The sequence below is a fragment of the Geotrypetes seraphini genome, chromosome 5, assembly GCF_902459505.1.
Source record: "Geotrypetes seraphini chromosome 5, aGeoSer1.1, whole genome shotgun sequence".
Classification (NCBI taxonomy): domain Eukaryota; kingdom Metazoa; phylum Chordata; class Amphibia; order Gymnophiona; family Dermophiidae; genus Geotrypetes; species Geotrypetes seraphini.
Window position 1 is genome coordinate 262,511,161 of NC_047088.1, and position 19,367 is coordinate 262,530,527.

General features: G+C 47.0%; 1 protein-coding gene across 1 annotated transcript in view; it reads left to right on the forward strand.

Moving 5' to 3' along the window:
• Positions 1 to 19,367, forward strand: part of LOC117361017 (probable hydrolase PNKD) — a 126,545-nt gene that overhangs the window by 79,820 nt on the left and 27,358 nt on the right. The window contains exon 4 of the mRNA XM_033945783.1: positions 15,881 to 15,939. Within this exon, the coding sequence (XP_033801674.1) occupies positions 15,881 to 15,939 (59 nt within the window). The remainder of the gene's footprint in view (positions 1 to 15,880; positions 15,940 to 19,367) is intronic.

The following is a 19,367-nucleotide window of genomic DNA, read 5'->3' on the forward strand; positions in this document are numbered from 1 at the left end:
TGAGGAATACAGATAAGTAGAGTCTTACAGACCTCTGGATTTATATGTAATTAGGGCACAGTTAGGTGTTGTCTATTGAAGACTTTTGAGAATAAGTATTGATGGAGCATTTTTACGCCAGCAATAGAATTAATGACAGCTGTTGAGAATTGAATGATTCATCCAGGAAGCTGTCGCTTCAGTTTGAGGCTTGTTTCTCCATCTAGAACGTTTTTGGGAACTTTTCATATGTACCTCTTTTGCAACATTCAATCATGAATATCTGGTAACATTTTCTTTACAAATTAGCATTTAGTTTTGCATGTAGCATGGCAATAATGAATCTCGCTCCTAAGCCAGGGAAGGTGGAGTCTGATCTCAGCCTCTCAAATTTATTAATGCTTACCATAGAACGGGCACCGTGTCAAAGAGAGCTTCCTTCTGGAGCTCATGAGATGGACCATGTACAGGCAACTTATCCAGGTGCATCAGTGCAGTGCTCCCTCCTCCCCCCAAAAATGATGGGAAATAGCTATGTCAGGTTTTTCCAGTTCTTGCCCCATAAGATTTCTTTTTATTTTTCAGCTTTTTTCTTTCTTTTTCATTTGTCTACTTTTCCTCTCTCCTCTGATATCTTTCTCTTCCTTCTTGTACGCGTTCCCTCAGCTTTTCCTTTAAGTGGTTCTGTCTAGCTTCCTCTGGAGATGGAGCAGGGCCCTCCCAGCCCCCGTGATATCTCTGGTCAGCATATGGTGCACATCAATTTATGTTCTCAGAGAGCTACAGTCTTGTTACAGCAACAGGAAATATGATATGGGGGCAGGTGGGGAAACCCCCCCCCCCATTAGGTAGCCATGACTGAAGGCTTATGGTGCCATAGTCTCAGTTTCAGCTGGTTCCAATTTGAGCTGGAAGAATGAAGAAACAGGAGAAAACAAAATGAAATGGCCAAATTGTTAACAGATGAGCAAGTAATGTGATAAGTCTTCCCTGTTGAGCCATTTAAATGCACAAGAATAAAGACCATCCAGTACCTTACAGTACTGGAGAAACGTTACTAAACCGAAGAGACATTTAATTTATGTGGTTAGTCATGCTGAACACTTTCACAAAGTTGCTAGGTTAATAAGTCCAAGGAGAAGTTGCACTTCCTGGGGTGAGATTCAATGCCTGTATTGTTGAGGACTGTCTCCGTAGTATAAGCGGGGGCTGAGGGATGGAGATCTTGCACAATTGGCGCTTGATGTTGGAGGAGGCTGGTGCTTGTGAAACCCTGTGACTTATGCGTTTGACCTTCTTTGTTTCTTTTGAAAATGAGTTCATAGATCTTCGCCTGAATACCTCAGCTAAGGTCCAGCATTCAAGCTGTAGGCGTGTTCTTGGCAGGAAAAACCTGAACTGATGAAAGGAAAGGAGAGAGAGAAAAATAGACAGTTCCCAGGTTCTTGTGCTGGTCCAGCTTAGGGTTAGCAGACGTCCGGATTTCCCCGACATGTCCTCCTTTTCAGGATATGGAGGTCCGGACGGCTTTTCGAAACCCGACACTTTGTCTGAAAAGCTGTGTCGGGCAGGGAGGAAGTCCGTGCAAGTGTGGCCGTCACGCAATGACATCACGCGTGCGCGCATGTAACATCAACATGTAGTGTCCATGCATGCGCAGACTCCCAGCCTGACAAGAGCAGGCAGCAGGGGCGGGGCTAGGGCGAGATTAGGACAGGGGTAGGCGTAACTAGGCAGGCCTGGGGGCGGGGCTAGGGGGTTAGGGTTAGGGTTAGGGTCTGGATTTTCCAAAAGGAAAATCTGGCAACCCAAGTGGAGAAAGCTTCATCCAGGGCTAGACAAATCATGGGCTGTATCCGTAGAAGTTTCATCAGCCGTAAGCCCGAGGTCATAATGCCGTTGTACAGATCCATGGTGAGACCCCATCTGGAATACTATGTACAATTCTGGAGGCCGCATTATCAAAAAGATATGCGGAGAGTTGAGTCGGTTCAGCGAATGGCCACCAGGATGGTCTCAGGACTCAAGGATCTCCCGTATGAGGAACGACTGGGTAAGTTGCAGCTGTACTCACTCGAGGAACGCAGAGAGAGGGGAGACATGATCGAGATGTTCAAATATGTCACGGGCCGTATCGAGGTGGAAGAGAATCTCTTTTTCCTTAAAGGACCCACGGCAACAAGAGGGCATCCGTTGAAAATCAGGGCTGGGAAATTTCATGGCGACACCAGAAAATATTTCTTCACCGAAAGGGTGGTTGACCGCTGGAATAATCTTCCACAACAGGTAATTGAGGCCAGCAGCGTGCCAGATTTTAAGAAAAGATGGGATTGGCATGTGGGATCTCTTCATGGAGGTAGTTAGGGGGTGGGCCATTAGGGTGGGCAGACTGGATGGGCCGTGGCCCTTTTCTGCCGTCATGTTCATGTTCTACGTTTCTATGTTTCTAGTCCAGCTTGTCTCTGCTAAGAGGATTCTAGCCTGGTGATAGAATGCTAAAAAGAAATGATTTTTAAAAATGGTGAAAATGCCGGTCTGTCCATCTGGAGACAAAATAATCTCTGAAAACTTAGGGGTCCTTTTACTAAGGCGTGCTAATCGATTTAGCGTGTCCTATATGCTAAGGCTCCCATAGACTATAATAGGCATCTTAGAATTTAGTGCGCCAAATTTATTAGCACGCTAAATCAGTTAGCATGGGGGAAAACCAGGAAAAAGGCACCGCAAGTTTGAAAATGGGTTGGATTGGACTGGTGGGTTCAGCAGAAAAAACTCCTCCTTCATTCTTTCCCTCCCCTCCCCCCGGAAAAAAAAAATGGACCAGTGTATTTCTAAGGGGAGGCAGTTCCATCAGCTTTAGCGTAGAAACCAGAGCTGTGGGGTCAATACACCAAACCTCTGACTCCAACTCCGACTCCAGCTTAGAGACCGACCAAATTTCAGTTTCAGTTACTGTATAATAGAGAATGACATGGTGACAAAATTCATCACCGTTCCCGTCCCTGTGGATAACCGCGGGAAATAATCCCAAGTCATTTTCTAGTGTCTATTTCAACCTCGGTCCTTCTACACCAGCGTTCTTCAAAGCAAAGCTTGCGGGTCAGTGGTTGTGGCCATTCATACTCTGATTCTTATGGGAGCCAAGGATAATGAAGCCATTGTGACATCACTGATGTGATTGGCTCTTAGGCACTGGTGGAATGAGGCATTATGACATCACAATATCTGCTCTGGATACCAGAGACTGTCATTCTGTAGTGTCTGTTTCAACCTCAGTCCTTCTACACCAGCATTCTTCAAAGCAAAGCTTGCGGATCAGTGGTTGTGGCCATTCATACTCTGATTCTTCCCTCTCTCCTTAAAGAATGACATGAAGATGGTTTCCCGCGGTTATCCGCGGGGACGGGAACGATGATGAATTTTGTCACCGTGTCATTCTCTAATGTATAACTCATAGTCGCACTTAATAAAAGACATCAAGCCATGAAATCCAACCCAGACACTACATTTCTGATTATGTGTTTCATTGGTCAGTTTTATGTTTTAAGATGCGTCCACCTGTTATTTTTATTACGAATTCCGCGTTGTAAACCACCTAGTACATAGGATAGTGTGGTCTAGAAATTGTGGAAATAAATAAGAACATGCAACCGCTTTCTAAAACTGCTTCTCTCTGCTACGGCTCAGGAAGAGAATACTGTCAGACACGGGAGAGAAACCAATTTTGTTCTTAACTTAAACTAGCACAGGCAACAGCTGGACACAGCGGCGCTATGAAGATCATGAAAAACCTGATAGACGGCAGCAGCACGCTGGGTGGGCGATGACATCGCACTTAAAACTGAGAAAGTTTGCAGAAAAGAATGAATAGGAAAAATCTCTGTCTAATCCTCAGGGAAACCTCAGCCAGAGCAGCCAAACCTGCCACAACCTTTTCGCAGAACCAAAACAGGCTCCTTCAATGTCTTAGGGACGAGGCTCTGCTTGTGCTGTGCAGGAGATATAGATTTTGTGCCCTTTTAAAATTAATTTTATTCTTCAATAATCGTTGCTTCTTACTTTTTTATTGCATTCTTATCTTACTTAGAGTGGCATTTTCAATTTAACGTCCAAATCCAAGTTTGGACGTTTTGCAGAACACACACAAAAATCCAGGAGCAAACATGACCATTTTCAAAACAGGAGAACATTGATCTTGCTTTTCTGAAAACAGATGTCTCTGTGCGTCTGTCTTTTTGAACCATTTTCGATTAAAAAACAAAAGAAAAGCACACAAAATGAGGCCTCGGGATATAGGAGGGGCCAGCATTTTTGGTAGACTGGCACCACAGACACCCCAGCAGAGCAGTGGCGTACCCTAGGGGGGGCACTGCAGTGAACCTCATACATAAGATCCCATGTACACATCTCACCACAATCCCCTTAGCGCAAGGGTCTCAAAGTCCCTCCTTGAGGGCCGCAATCCAGTCGGGTTTTCAGGATTTCCCCAATGACTCTGCATGAGATCTATGTGCATGCACTGCTTTCAATGCATATTCATTGGGGAAATCCTGAAAACCCGACTGGATTGCGGCCCTCAAGGAGGGACTTTGAGATCCCTGCCTTAGCGTATGGCGAGTTCTCCAAAACCTACTGTACACTATACGAATAGTCTTTATGCCTATAGGTGTAACTCAGTGGTTCCCAAATCTGTCCTGGGGGACCCCCAGCCAGTCAGGTTTTCAAGATATCCCTCATGAATATGCATGAGGGAGATTTGCATACCTGTCACTTCCATTATATGCAAATCTCTCTCATGCATATTCATTAGGGATATCTTGAAAACCTGACTGGCTGGGGGTCCCCTAGGACAGGTTTGGGAACCACTGGTGTAACCAATATTTATTGATTTATCTATTTATTCATTTTCATAGTCCGTCCTCCCCAGGAGCCCAGAACGGGTTACAAGGATCCATCCACAGAGTTTTCAGGAACAGAGATACGTACGTTACAGAGTCAATAACATGCTACAGCAGGGGTAGGAAACTCCGGTCCTCGAGAGCCGTAGTCCAGTCGGGTTTTCAGGATTTCCCCAATGAATATGCATGAGATCTATTTGCATGAACTGCTTTCAATGCATATTCATTGGGGAAATCCTGAAAACCCGACTGGAATACGGCTCTCGAGGACCTGAGTTCCCTACCCCTGTGCTACAGGATCAAAGCTATAGAATACAACTTATAGAGAATGTGACCAAGAACACAGGCTTTGCAGAATCTAAGAAAATAAATCATAGAGTCACGGATGGGTATTAACATGTCTGCAGTGAACGGTAGAAGAACTGGTTAGCAGGCACATATGGGTACAACAGGATTTGGCTGGGTGTCGGAAGGTTCGCATATTCTACCATAAATGTTGTAGTTAGAGTGGGGTTTGGGCCTTTGTCCCCATCTCTACGGTTGTCTACCCCAGTGTTCTCCAACCACCGGTCCATGGACCAGTGCCGGTCCACAGAAATTTCCTGCCGGTCCACAGGGCCAGCACGTGCATCAGGCCCAAAACAGTGTTCTTCATCCGTCGGTCCACAGTGCGATCGATGCGGCGTTATCTTCGAGCCAACTCCTTCTTCCTAACTGATTCAGTGCACAAAGCCACGGGCAGTAGCTCCTACGGGCATCCTGCGCCTGAACCGGAAGCCGCCTCTGACGTTGCAACGTCAGAGGGAAGGCTTCCAGATAAGGCACAGGACATGCAAGGTGCAATTCGTACTATTATGGGGGTGAGGTCTAGGGTGGAGATTGGGTAGAGATGGACGAGGTCTGGCCCACGACTTAGCCCAGTGTTCTTCAACCACCAGTCCATGGACCAGTGCCGGTCCACAGGGCCAGCACGTGCATCAGGCCCAAAACAGTGTTCTTCAACCGTCGGTCCACGGTGCGATTGATGTGGCGTTATCTTCGAGCCAGCTCCTTCTTCCTCACTGATTCAGTGCACAAAGCCACAGGCCGTGGCTCCTATGGGCATCCTGCGCCTGAACCGGAAGCCTTCTCTCGGACGTTGCAACGTCAGAGGGAAGGCTTCCAGATGAGGCACGGGATGTGCAAGGTGCAATTAGTACTATTATGGGGGCGGGGTCTGGGGTGGAGATTGGGTAGAGATGGGCGGGGTCTGCCCACAACTTAGCCCTGTGTTCTTCAACCGCCTGTCCATGGACCAATGCCAGTCCACAGAATAATTATTTTATTTCTGTTGGTCCATAGGTGTAAAAAGGTTGAAAAACACTGGTCTACCCCACTCGCCAGGCTACTCCAGGAACCTGATTCTTGCACTGTTTCATTTGCATTTTGGAGGTGGGTGGGAAGGAGTCATGCCTTCATCCCTCCAGTGCTCGTCTGTTCAGTTTGGGCACCTTTTTGGCACTTATTCATTGTTAAAACAGGTCTAGCCCCAAACCAGGCGAAGAGGGTGGCCTGCAGCCAGATGGCTGGAAACGTCGAAAACAACCATGGGGATGACGCTGGAGGACCTTTCCGGACTACCACAAAACCAATTTCTTTTTTAGATCCGTAATTCATCGAGTTGCTGGGATTCGAACCTGAGTCGATGGCACCTAACTGATCAACTAGTCCAAATTATGCCCTGGATGCTTTCCAAAATGTTTGATTATTGCAGATCATAATCTCGCTGAAACCACACTTCCTTCCTGCCCCCTTAAGAGTTAGAATTGCAAGGGTCTGTGAGAAAAGCATCCATCTGCTCCTTTACACCACTTTTTGGCTATTTTTCATTTTTGAAAATCAGCCCTTTCGTGAATTAATGTGTGGCATGCACAATGCATGATTTCATTTGTCTATTTGGGTGCTTGGCATGCAAATTATGCCCCTTTTTCTTCTGTAATTACAGAATTCTGCTTTTGAAAGGCAATCAAAATGGGAGGGGGGGGGGGAAAGCCCAGAACAATTAGATAAAAAGCAGATAGGCTCTTACAAACATAAAGGAAAGACCCAGGGCAGCCTTAAAACATTACACAAACATGTCGCCGTTATCAGTCCTAACCTCAAATCAACAGAGACTGTTTTCAATCCTTCTTCTGGTGACCGGGGGAGGCCCAGTGGTTTACCGAACTGTTTTAGCACTCCCTCTCTTTTTAATTCTCAGCGGTCTCTTGCTTGTTCACACGCTGGCCTGAGAAACCAGTGCTTTGCTGAAAACGTCAGTGGAAGAGTGTTGTATAATGGCTGTTCAACAGTAGGATCTGCTTTGTATGTTGAATTGTTGTCTATTCTCCTGTACAAGTCTGTTCAGTTCTCTGGTTCAAAAAAGTCTGTCCAATGTTTGCTCAGATTGTGAGCAAACTATGGGCTAGATTCACTAAGCTCACCGATCGTGTGGCTTCTCTGAGACCAATTCACTAACCTTCTGCCCGATCCGATCCGCACATGCAAATGAGGGGAAATGGCATGCAAAGTAGGGAAGCCCTTTTTTATTCACTAAAGAGAAGAGGGAACACCGATTGGGTTGGCCGATCCAAACTGAAGCGACTGCTCAGGACCCTGCCGACTCTCCTGCTCTCTGCCGCCCTGTCCCTGCCGATTCTCCTGCTCTCTGCCGCCCTGTCCCTGCCGACTCTCCTGCTCTCTGCCGCCCTGTCCCTTCCGACTCTCCTGCTCTCTGCCGTCCTGTCCCTGCCGACTCTCCTGCTCTCTGCCGCCCTGTCCCTGCCGACTCTCCTGCTCTCTGCCGCCCTGTCCCTGCCAACTCTCCTGCTCTCTGCCGCCCTGTCCCTGCCGACTCTCCTGCTCTCTGCCGCCCTGTCCCTGCCGACTCTCCTGATCTCTGCCGCCCTGTCCCTGCTGACTCTCCTGCTCTCTGCCGCCCTGTCCCTGCCGACTCTCCTGCTCTCTGCCGTCCTGTCCCTGCCGACTCTCCTGCTCTCTGCCGCCCTGTCCCTGCCGACTCTCCTGCTCTCTGCCGCCCTGTCCCTGCCGACTCTCCTGCTCTCTGCCGCCCTGTCCCTGCCGACTCTCCTGCTCTCTGCCGTCCTGTCCCTTCCGACTCTCCTGCTCTCTGCCGTCCTGTCCCTTCCGACTCTCCTGCTCTCTGCCGCCCTGTCCCTGCCGACTCTCCTGCTCTCTGCCGCCCTGTCCCTTCCGACTCTCCTGCTCTCTGCCGCCCTGTCCCTGCCGACTCTCCTGCTCTCTGCCGTCCTGTCCCTGCCGACTCTCCTGCTCTCTGCCGCCCTGTCCCTGCCGACTCTCCTGCTCTCTGCCGTCCTGTCCCTGCCGACTCTCCTGCTCTCTGTCGCCCTGTCCCTGCCGACTCTCCTGCTCTCTGCCGCCCTGTCCCTGCCGACTCTCCTGCTCTCTGCCGCCCTGTCCCTGCCGACTCTCCTGCTCTCTGCCGCCCTGTCCCTGCTGACTCTCCTGCTCTCTGCCGCCCTGTACCTGCCGACTCTCCTGCTCTCTGCCGCCCTGTCCCTGCCGACTCTCCTGCTCTCTGCCACTCTGTCCCTGCAGTGCAAACCTGTGGTTTTAACCCGCAGTTTTAACCCACGGGTTAAAAGCGTGTTTAATCTGGCTGCAGCTTGGCCAGGCAGAGGGGAGCGTCATTGTGGAGGCCGGTAACGTCACACACAGGTTGCGGTGGCCGGTGCCTCGCTGGTCCCCGAGAAGAGACGTGTCTGACCTCAGCCGCAGAGGAGCTGGGGACCCTGCAATTGATGGGTTGCTGCTCTCTTTCCCGTGCCCCACCTTCCACTACTCAGACTATTGCGCTAGTGCCGGCCTGAGGCTGCCCGTCTTCGTCTTGCCCTGCCTGTCTTCTGCGATTGTTATGGCCGCAGTGGCAGTTTCTTTAGCAGCTGCTACGAGAGAATGCCAATCCCCCTCCCCCTTTGTTTTGACCTCGCTTGTGCGGTATGCGCATGAGTCAGGATCACTCTGCAGCGATCCATGGGGTCGCTGTGGGGCGTGCCTCCAATTGCCTTACTTCGCATGAGGACGCATTGTGAATTAGTCGCCCGGGAAGACTCGGCCATGGATCGTCCAACAAAGGTGAGCTTAGTGAATTTGGGCCTATGAGGTGAAATTATTGGCAAAGATTCTGACAAATCAATTAGCTAAGAAGAGAGTATGGCACAGTGGTTAAAGCTACAGCCTCAGCACCCTGAGGTTGTGGGTTCAAATCCCACACTGCTCCTTGTGACCCTGGGCAAGTCACTTAATCCCCCCATTGCCCCAGGTACATTAGATAAATTGTGAGTCCACTGGGACAGGCAGGGAAAAATGCTTGAGGACCTGAATAATGTAAACCATTCTGAGTTCCCCTGGGAGCATGGGATAGAAAATTGAATATATAAATTACCTATGTTAATAGCAGAACCGCAGGTGATTAAAAATGTCAGGAGAATTTTGGCCTCTCTGGAAATGATTCAAAAGGAGAAAATCTCATGTATTTTGATTAGTTCTGGTGCTGAAAAAGCATTTGATAGAGTTCCTGTTTGCTGTTTTAAAGGGCTATGGCCTAGGGGATTTTTTTTAATTGGTGTTTTATTGCATGAGTGGTGTGTGAGCAATGCCTTCATAAACCACAGTCAGGCAAATTATTAACCATATACTGAGGCTTATCATTTCTCTGGCACAGAAACAAAGAACGTGTCTCTTTAGTTGAGAGTCAAACTTCCCACAGGCCTCAGACCTTTAGTACCTACAGTATCTGCTTGCAGGATTCTCCAACATAGGTCTGGCTCAGCTCTCAAGACGTATAACCTCTTGCAGGTGTCATAACCACAAGTCTGGCTCCCTCCAGACCTCTTAAACAGGATTCTTATATCCAAAGTACATCCTATCTTAGCTGATTTCCCATGACTTCCATTCATACAAACAAGGGAAATCCAAACTCCACGGCCTCTACCTCAGGCTCTCTCCTACAAACCTCCTGCCTTGTGGCCTCTGCTCTTACCAGGGCACCTTTCCCAGGGGACCTCTCCTCTCAGACTCCACTCTGGAACAGATATACTCCTCCCTCCCAAGTCCCTCCCCGCTGTCTCAGGCAGGACCAGTTCTAGCAGGTTAGTGCCACTTCCTGGAGGATAGCCTAACTGCCACCTCAATGAACTAGCACCCTCTGCTGTCCACTGGTGTAATAGCAGCATTAGTGAGGGAGAATCCTCATGTGATGGGACTTTTACCCCATCACATAGGGCCATAGAAACTCTATGCTTCTCCTAAAATAAGGATGTAGGTAAATGGGCTTTTCTTTGATCCTTTTGGGATTCATCAAGGAACTCATTTCCCCTTGGGCCCTCAGTTATTCAAGAAGTTCAGAATAATCTGGACATCACACTGGCAATGGGTCACGAGCGGAGTTCCGCAGGGGTCAGTGCTGGGACCGCTCCTGTTCAATATATTTATCAACGACCTGGAGGCGGGAACAAAATGTGAGGTTATTAAATTTGCGGATGACACTAAACTATACAGCAGGGTCAAAACCATGGAGGACTGCGAAGACCTCCAAAAAGATCTGACAACGCTGGAAGAGTGGGCCGAAAAGTGGCAAATGAGCTTCAACATAGGAAAATGCAAGGTCATGCATGTAGGGAAAAAGAACCCGATGTTCACTTACAAAATGGGGGGGATCACTGCTAGGGGTGAGTAACCTTGAAAGAGACCTGGGAGTGATGGTAGACACATCATTGAAGGCGTCAGCACAGTGCGCCACAGCCTCAAGGAAGGCAAACAGAATGTTGGGCATCATTAAGAAGGGTATCACGACCAGGACGAAGGAAGTAATCCTGCCACTGTATCGTGCAATGGTGCGCCCGCACCTGGAGTACTGTGTCCAGTACTGGTCGCCATACCTCAAGAAGGACATGGCGGTACTTGAGAGAGTCCAGAGAAGAGCAACTAAGCTAATAAAGGGTATGGAAGACCTCTCATATACTGACAGACTGAAGAAGTTGGGGCTTTTCTCCCTGGAAAAGCGGAGACTTAGAGGAGACATGATAGAAACCTTCAAGATCATGAAGGGCATAGAAAGAGTGGACATGAACAGATTTTTCAAATTACGGGGAACCACAAGCACAAGGGGGCACTCGGGGAAACTGAAAGGGGAAAGGTTTAGAACAAACGCCAGGAAGTTCTTTTTCACTCAGAGGGTGGTGGATACATGGAACGCGCTACCGGAGGATGTGATAAGCAGAAGCACACTACAGGGCTTCAAAGAGGGTCTGGACAGGTACCTGGAGGACAAAGGGATTGAGGGGTACAGATAGGAGTAGAGGTAGGTAATAGGGATAGAATTAGAAGATTAGAGGCAGTTACAAAATTAGTCATGGACACTGTTCAGGCAATTAGGCCTGATGGACCGCCGCGGGAGCGGACCGCTGGGCAGGATGGACCTCTGGTCTGACTCAGCGGAGGCAACTTCTTATTTTCATATTAGAGGGGTAAATACGAAAACTGACAATTAAATTTGCGAACTCATCCTAGAAAAAGTGCTACATACCTCATTGCTGAATATCACTACGGTCACCTTTGAAGTACTCCCCTTGGGAAGCTATGCACCGATGCCAGTGCCTGGTCTACCCTTCAAAACAAGTTTGGAACTGTTTTTCTGAAATGCCCATCAAAGCTGTCGTCGTATTACCTTTGATCTCCTGAATGTCATCAAAATGTCTTCCTTTCAATATTTCCTTTATCTTGAGTAAGGAAAGACTCATTGGGGGGCCTCATCAGGTGAGTAGGGAGGGTGTTCCAATACAGTTATTTGTTTTCTGGCTAAAACCTCCCTCACAGACAGTGCCGTGTGAGCTGGTGCATTGTTGTGATGCAAGAGCTATGAGTTGTTGGCGAAAAGTTCAGGTCGTTTACATCTAACTTTTTCACGTAGACTACTTGAGCACTTCCAAATAGTAAACTTGGTTAATTGTCCAGTTGGTTCAAATTCATAATGAGCAATACCTCTGATATCAAAAAAGGATAGCAACATCGTTTTGACTCTAGATTTGGACTGGCGGAACTTTTTTGGTCGTGGAGAATTGGCCGACTTCCATTGTGCACTTTGATGTTGACGGTCAGTCTAGAAGAGGTATGCAGGCAGATTGACAGGTTTAAGAACGACAAATCCCCTGGACTGGATGGCATCCATCCGAGGGTAATCAAGGAACTGAAAGGGGTTATAGCTGAACTGCTTCAACTAATAACCAATCTGTCGATTGAATCGGGAAGGATACCGGAAGACTGGAAAGTGGCGAATGTCACGCCGATCTTCAGGAACCAGACCACTTGAGAGTTAGGAAGGCCTTTTTCTCAGACTTTTAGATGACTTCATCTGATGCAGTGGATTTGAGAATGAAAGGATATATCTGTTCATAACAAATTCCAATACAGTAACAAATTGAACAGGTGTTCCTTTTCATCACCTTGGAAATGCTGCAGTGTATGATAGAATTAGGATGCCAGTGCTATGCATGAAACAAGTATCTCAGGACTCTCTTCTGGATGTTTAGCTTCTTTGGTGACTCTGCCCCATTCTTAAGCTAAATATCTTAACCTTAACCAGTCTTGCTGCTGTCCTTCACCATAGAGGGGACATGTTCTTATATTGAAGGGAATTGACTTAGTAGAGAAAGAGAGATTGTTCACCCTCTCCAAGGTGGAGAGAATGAGAGGGCACTCGCTAAAGTTAAAAGGGAATAGATTCCGTACAAATGTAAGGAAGTTCTTGTTCAGCCAGAGAGTGGTAGAAATCTGGAACGCTCTTCTGGAGGCTGTTATAGAAGAAAAACACCTTCCAGGGATTCAAGACAAAGTTGGACACGTTCCTTCCTGCTAAACTGGAACATACGCAGGTGAGGCTGGACTCATTTAGAGCACTGGTTTTTGACCTGGGGCCGCCGCGTGAGCGGACTGCTGGGCACGATGGACCACTGGTCTGACCCAGCAGCGGCAAGTCTTATGTGCATAGAATTTATAGTACAAGTTTTTATCCTAACTCGACACATAGACTCAGAAAAGGTGCATGAAAATGATCGTAGTTAGAGTAAAAGTGGATAAACAAGTCCTGCCACGGTTAGGCAAAGCCATTCGGAGAGTGGGTGAAGTGCTAATCTGGCGGATGTCGGCTCCCTTTGAATCTCTTCATGTCGACCATAAAGCCGCGGGCGGTGGCTCCTACATGCGTCCTCTGATGCGACGTCAGAGCGAAGGTTTCTAGTTCGGGCGTAGGACGCGCGTAGGAGCTGCCGCCTGCGGCTTTGTGCACACTGCGGCAGTAAGGAGGAGGGAGCCGGCCAGAAGATAACACCAGGAATGGCAATGAAAACGCCATATCGCACCGCGGGCCACATAAAACGACCAGGCAGGCTGCAGATTCTAGATACGGTGCTCAAAATTGCACATGGAATTTAATTGAATAATGCGCCAGTCTGCACCAGTAATTGGATGCTAGCAATCAATTATTGGCATCCGTCAGCAACAGTGTGGATTTGTGCAGGCATTTTGCTACAGAATATCTATAAAGATGCACTTGCCAATGTTTTAGGGCCGAACTGAAAAGGGGGTGTGGCCATGGGAGGGGCCTAGGTGGGGCAGGGGTGTTTACTAAAGATGTGTGCAGTGTTCTAGTAGACCAGGGATCCGTGCCTAAGTGACACCCCGGGACTTATACCAGGCTTCAGATGGTGTCAATTCTTTTTTTTAATTTATTGGAATTTATCATAATTACAAGAGTACTCTTGCTCAAGAAATACAGAAAGAAAATCCAAAAAAAACCAAGTCAAATTGTCAGTTAAACACAATATATACTGTCTTCCTTAGACCACAATAATAAGAAGGGAGGAGAATCTAATTTTATATCAAGTAATAATAAAGTTTTAAGTTTCAAATTTTATTAAAAATTTGATGAATTGCTTAATCTTAATACAAAGCGATGAACAAATCTAAAAAAATAATAGATCACCAAAGTCGGGGAGTCATTACAAGTAACATAGACAAATCACATAACATAAACAGGACCGAAAGGGAAGTGGGGGAAGAAATACAATGTATGACAGTAAATGAGACAAGTTAGGGATATAACAACAGGGAGGGATTAAAAAAATCAAAATCAAAAGCTGGAATTAAAAAGTGTGACCTAAGTATAAAAAGCTAGCAGTCAAAAGCATCTTTAAATAGAAAGCATTTTAACTTGGTTTTAATCCTATGGATGAGACGTTCTTCCCTTATGTGTATTGGGAGGGAATTCCACAGTTGCCTCCCGAGTTTTAATGGATTTGAGAGAGGGAACGACTAGCAAATGTTGATCATTACATCTAAGTGATCGGGTGGGAGCATAAGACTGTCAATAAAGGAAGGAGTTTTATAAAGCAAAGGCCTAACGGTTTTAGTCCCAAGATGTTGTCAATTCTTGCAGTGTCCAACTCAGAATACGGTTCATAGAATCGCAATCGGTGCACATTTTTAGGAGAACCCAGACACCATTCTTCTACCTAGCACTCAAAGGTACCCAACGCAAAAAACTATACGACAGCCTCCTAGCTACTAAAGCAGCGAAACTTGACCCCTCCATATCCAACCTATTGACTACAACAACAGACTATAAAGCATTCCGAAAAGAAATAAAAACACTACTATTCAAAACCTAACATGAATCCCATCATGCCGGAATCTTCTTCTCTATGTCACAAAATAACCTGAAACCTCACTATGTAACTTGAAACCAACTACCTTCTAATGTAATGTAATTTCATGGAAATGTCCAACTTTCTTCCAATGTATCTTCCTGGAAATGTCCAGCTGTCTTCCAATGTAATGTATCTTCCTGGAAATGTCCAGCTGTCTTCCAATGTAATGTATCTTCCTGGAAATGTCCAGCTGTCTCCCAATGTAATGTAACTTCCTGGAAATGTCCAGCTATCTCCCAATGTAATGTAACTTCCTGGAAATGTCCAGCTGTCTTCCAATGTAATGTAACTTCCTGGAAATGTCCAGCTATCTCCCAATGTAATGTAACTTCCTGGAAATGTCCAGCTGTCTTCCAATGTAATGTAACTTCCTGGAAATGTCCAGCTGTCTTCCAATGTAATGTAACTTCCTGGAAATGTCCAGCTGTCTTCCAATGTAATGTATCTTCCTGGAAATGTCCAGCTGTCTTCCAATGTAATGTAACTTCCTGGAAATGTCCAGCTGTCTTCCAATGTAATGTAACTTCCTGGAAATGTTCAGCTGTCTTCCAATGTAATGTATCTTCCTGGAAATGTCCAGCTGTCTTCCAATGTAATGTATCTTCCTGGAAATGTCCAGCTGTCTTCCAATGTAATGTAACTTCCTGGAAATGTCCAGCTGTCTTCCAATGTAATGTAACTTCCTGGAAATGTCCAGCTGTCTTCCAATGTAATGTAACTTCCTGGAAATGTTCAGCTGTCTTCCAATGTAATGTATCTTCCTGGAAATGTCCAGCTGTCTTCCAATGTAATGTATCTTCCTGGAAATGTCCAGCTGTCTTCCAATGTAATGTAACTTCCTGGAAATGTTCAGCTGTCTTCCAATGTAATGTAACTTCCTGGAAATGTCCAGCTATCTCCCAATGTAATGTAACTTCCTGAAAATGCCCAGTTATCTTCCAATGTAATCCGCTTAGAACCGCAAGGTACAAGCGGAATAGAAATCCGTAATGTAATGTAATTTTTTTGGCAACTGGTCCTATATGACCTGTCACGCTAGAATACTATAAAGAAAAGCAGGCACTATGCTCCTTTACAGACTATGTTCCTATCTTCTGGAGAGGGAAGAGAGATTTATTGTTAGGATTCTGGTGGGGGGGGGCACACATTTATACATGCACCCTGCCCCCCCCCTTTTATTTCCACACAGATACCCCTCCCCTTTTTAACCACGTGGCTTCTCTTGTTTTTCTCAAACAGGCGTCTCTGGAAGAAGAGGGGGTGACCTTGGAGGCTATTCTCTGCACCCACAAACACTGGTAAGCCTGGGCACTTCTGTTCTGAAGTCTTACAGAGGAGCCTCCACAGGGATAATCTCTTCTTGTGGGGGAGGGGGCACATTGCTCATCAGGGGGTTGCCCCAGTCCAGGTGGTGCTTTTTGCTGATACCGATCCAGGGCGCAATTCTATCACATACACCTGCAGTTGTGGGCGTTGATGCCGTACACGGAGTGCAAATTCTATGGTGCCATCTGGGTTCCAAGGTGACATACAGAAAACTAGTGTAAATCTGAATCGGTGCACCTAAATTTACTCAGGTCAATGGCAATTGTACCGTATATACTCAAATATAAATCGAGATTTGGGGACCCAAAAATGGGGGTTTTGGTTTATATTCAAGTCTTCCCCCTCTGCCGCCGCTGCAAGCCCCCCTCGAATCGGCAGACTTTTGCTGCTCCAATCAGGGCGTGCCCATGCCCAAACCCCACTGGCATGCCAGCTAGTGCTACCTCCCTCCCAAGCAAGAGCAACGCCCGCACCCTCCCTAGGAGCCTCGCAAGGCCATTTTTACTGTGGAGGAAGAATGGGCCCCACTAGACCACCAGGAAATCGCGGAAGGCTTGGGGAGGTGGGAGGGAGGGAGGGAAGGGAAGGAGTGTTAGCTGATGTTCCAGTGGGTGTAGCGATGCGGGCGGAGCTGCGGGCACGGGTGTTACTCTCGCTTGGGAGGGATGAAGGGAAGTAGCACTAGCTGACATTCTGTTGGGGGCAGGGTGCTGACTGTAGCAGCAAAACTCTGCTGGTTTGGAGGGGGACTTGCTGCGATGGGAGGGAGAAAGGTTTGGTTAACGTCCTAAAAGAGAAGACCATAAGCCATTATTAAGATGGGTGTGACAAAATCCACTGCTTATTCTTAGGATAAGCAGCATAAAATCTGTTTTGCTCTTTTGGGAACTTGCAAGGTAAGAACATAAGAACTGCCATACTGGGACAGACCGAAAGTTCATCAAGCCCAATGTCCAGTCTCCAGCAGAAGCCAACCCAGGTCCCAAAGAAGCTAGATATATCCCAAGTAATACAACAGATTTTATGCTGATTATCCTAGGAATTAAGCAGTGGGTTTCTCCAAGTCCATTTTAATAATAGCTTAGGGACTTTTCTTTTAGGAAATTATTCAAACCTTTTTTAAACCCTGCTAAGAACATAAGAATTGCCACTGCTGAGTCAGACCAGTGGTCCATAATGCCCAGCAGTCCGCTCACGCGGAGGCCCTCTGGTCTAAGACCAGCGCCCTAACTGAGACTAGCCCTACCAGCGCACGTTCTTGTTCAACAGAAACTTGTCTAACTTTGTCTTGAATCCTTGGAGGGTGTTTTCCCCTATGACAGACTCCGGAAGAGCGTTCCAGCTTTCTACCACTCTCTGGGTGAAGAAGAACTTCCTTACGTTTGTACGGAATCTATCCCCTTTCAACTTTACAGAGTGCCCTCTCGTTCTCTCTACTTTGGAGAGGTGAACAACCTTTCTTTATCTACTTTGTCTTGAATCCCTGGAGGGTGTTTTCCCCTTTAACAGCCTCCGGAAGAGCGTTCCAGTTTCCTACCACTCTCTGGGTGAAGAAGAACTTCCTTACGTTTGTACTGAATCTATCCCCTTTCAACTTTAGAGAGTGCCCTCTCGTTCTCTCTACCTTGGAGAGGGTGAACAACCTGTCCTTATCTACTAAGTCTATCCCCTTCGGTACCTTGAATGTTTCGATCATGTCCCCTCTCAATCTCCTCTGTTTGAGAGAGAAGAGGCCCAGTTTCTCTAATCTTTCGCTGTACGGCAACTCCTCCAGCCCCTTAACCATCTTAGTCACTCTTCTCTGGACCCTTTCGAGTAGTATAACTTCCAACCAAACAAATCCTTACTCAGCAGGAAAAGGTATAAAATGGAAGAACAGACCAACTTGTATCTTTCTTCTCATTTCTTTATTGAAAATTCTTCATTAAACATTCTTGCTCCAAGCAATACTGCCCGACGGGACCCGTTTCGCCTACAATGGCTTTTTCAAGGGTTCCAGCAGGGAGCACTCATTTTAGCTTCCTCGTACATTCAGGGCAGGCGACCAGTGCTGGACGCAGTACTCCAGGTGAGGGCGTACCATGGCCCGGTATAGCGGCATGATAACCTTCTCTGATCCTAACTGAACCTAACTGATTTCACCACATTCTCTGGCAACGAATTCCAGAGTTTAATTACACATTCTGTGAAGAAATATAAGAACATAAGCAATGCCTCTGCTGGGTCAGACCTGAGGTCCATCGTGCCAGCAGTCCACTTACGCGGCGGCCCAACAGGTCCAGGACCTGTGCAGTAATCCTCTATCTATACCCCTCTATCCCCTTTTCCAGCAGGAAATTGTCCAATCCTTTCTTGAACACCAGTACCATACTCTGCCCTATTATGTCCTCTGGAAGCGCATTCCAGGTATCCACCACACGTTGGGTAAAGAAGAACTTCCTAGCATTTGTTTTGAATCTGTCCCCTTTTAACTTCTCCGAATGCCCTCTTGTTCTTTTATTATTCAAAAGTTTGAAGAATCTGTCCCTCTCTACTCTCTCTATGATCTTCATGATCTTGTAAGTCTCTATCATATCCCCTCTAAGTCTCCTCTTCTCCAGGGAAAAGAGACTCAGTTTCTCCAATCTCTCAGCGTATGAAAGGTTTTCCATCCCTTTTATCAGATGTGTCGCTCTCTGAACCTTCTCGAGTAAAACCATATCCTTCTTAAGATACGGCGACCAATATTGGACGCAGTACTCCAGATGCGGACGCACCATCGCCTGATACAACGGCAGGATAACTTCTTTTGTTCTGGCAGTACATAGAAACATAGAAGATGACGGCAGAAAAGGGATACAGCCCTTCAAGTCTGCCCACTCTGCTTACCCACCCCCTGTCTATGCCCTAATGACCCAATTTCCTTATCTTGACCCTCTTAGGGATCCCACATGGGTATCCCATTTATTCTTAAAGTCTGGCATTCTATTCGCTCTCTTAGCGGCCGCTGCGCACTGTGCCGTCGGCTTCATTGTCATGTCCACCATTACCCCCAAGTCCCTTTCTTGGATACTTTTTTTCAATAACATCCCTCCCATCGTATAGTTGTACTTCGGGTTTCTGCTTCCCACATGTAGTACTTTACATTTCTCAACGTTGAACTTCATCTGCCATCTCATCGCCCATTCCCCTAGTTTGTTCAAGTCCCTTTGCAATTATTTGCAGTCCTTTTTAGTCCGAGCTCCACTAAATAGTTGGTGTCGTCTGCAAATTTTATTATTTCGCACTTCGTCCCTGTTTCTAGATCATTTATGAATATATTAAATAGCAGCGGCCTGAGCACCGAGCCCTGCGGGACTCTACTCGTGACCCTCCTCCAGTCCGAGTAGTGGCCCTTCACTCCTACCCGCCAACCAGTTTC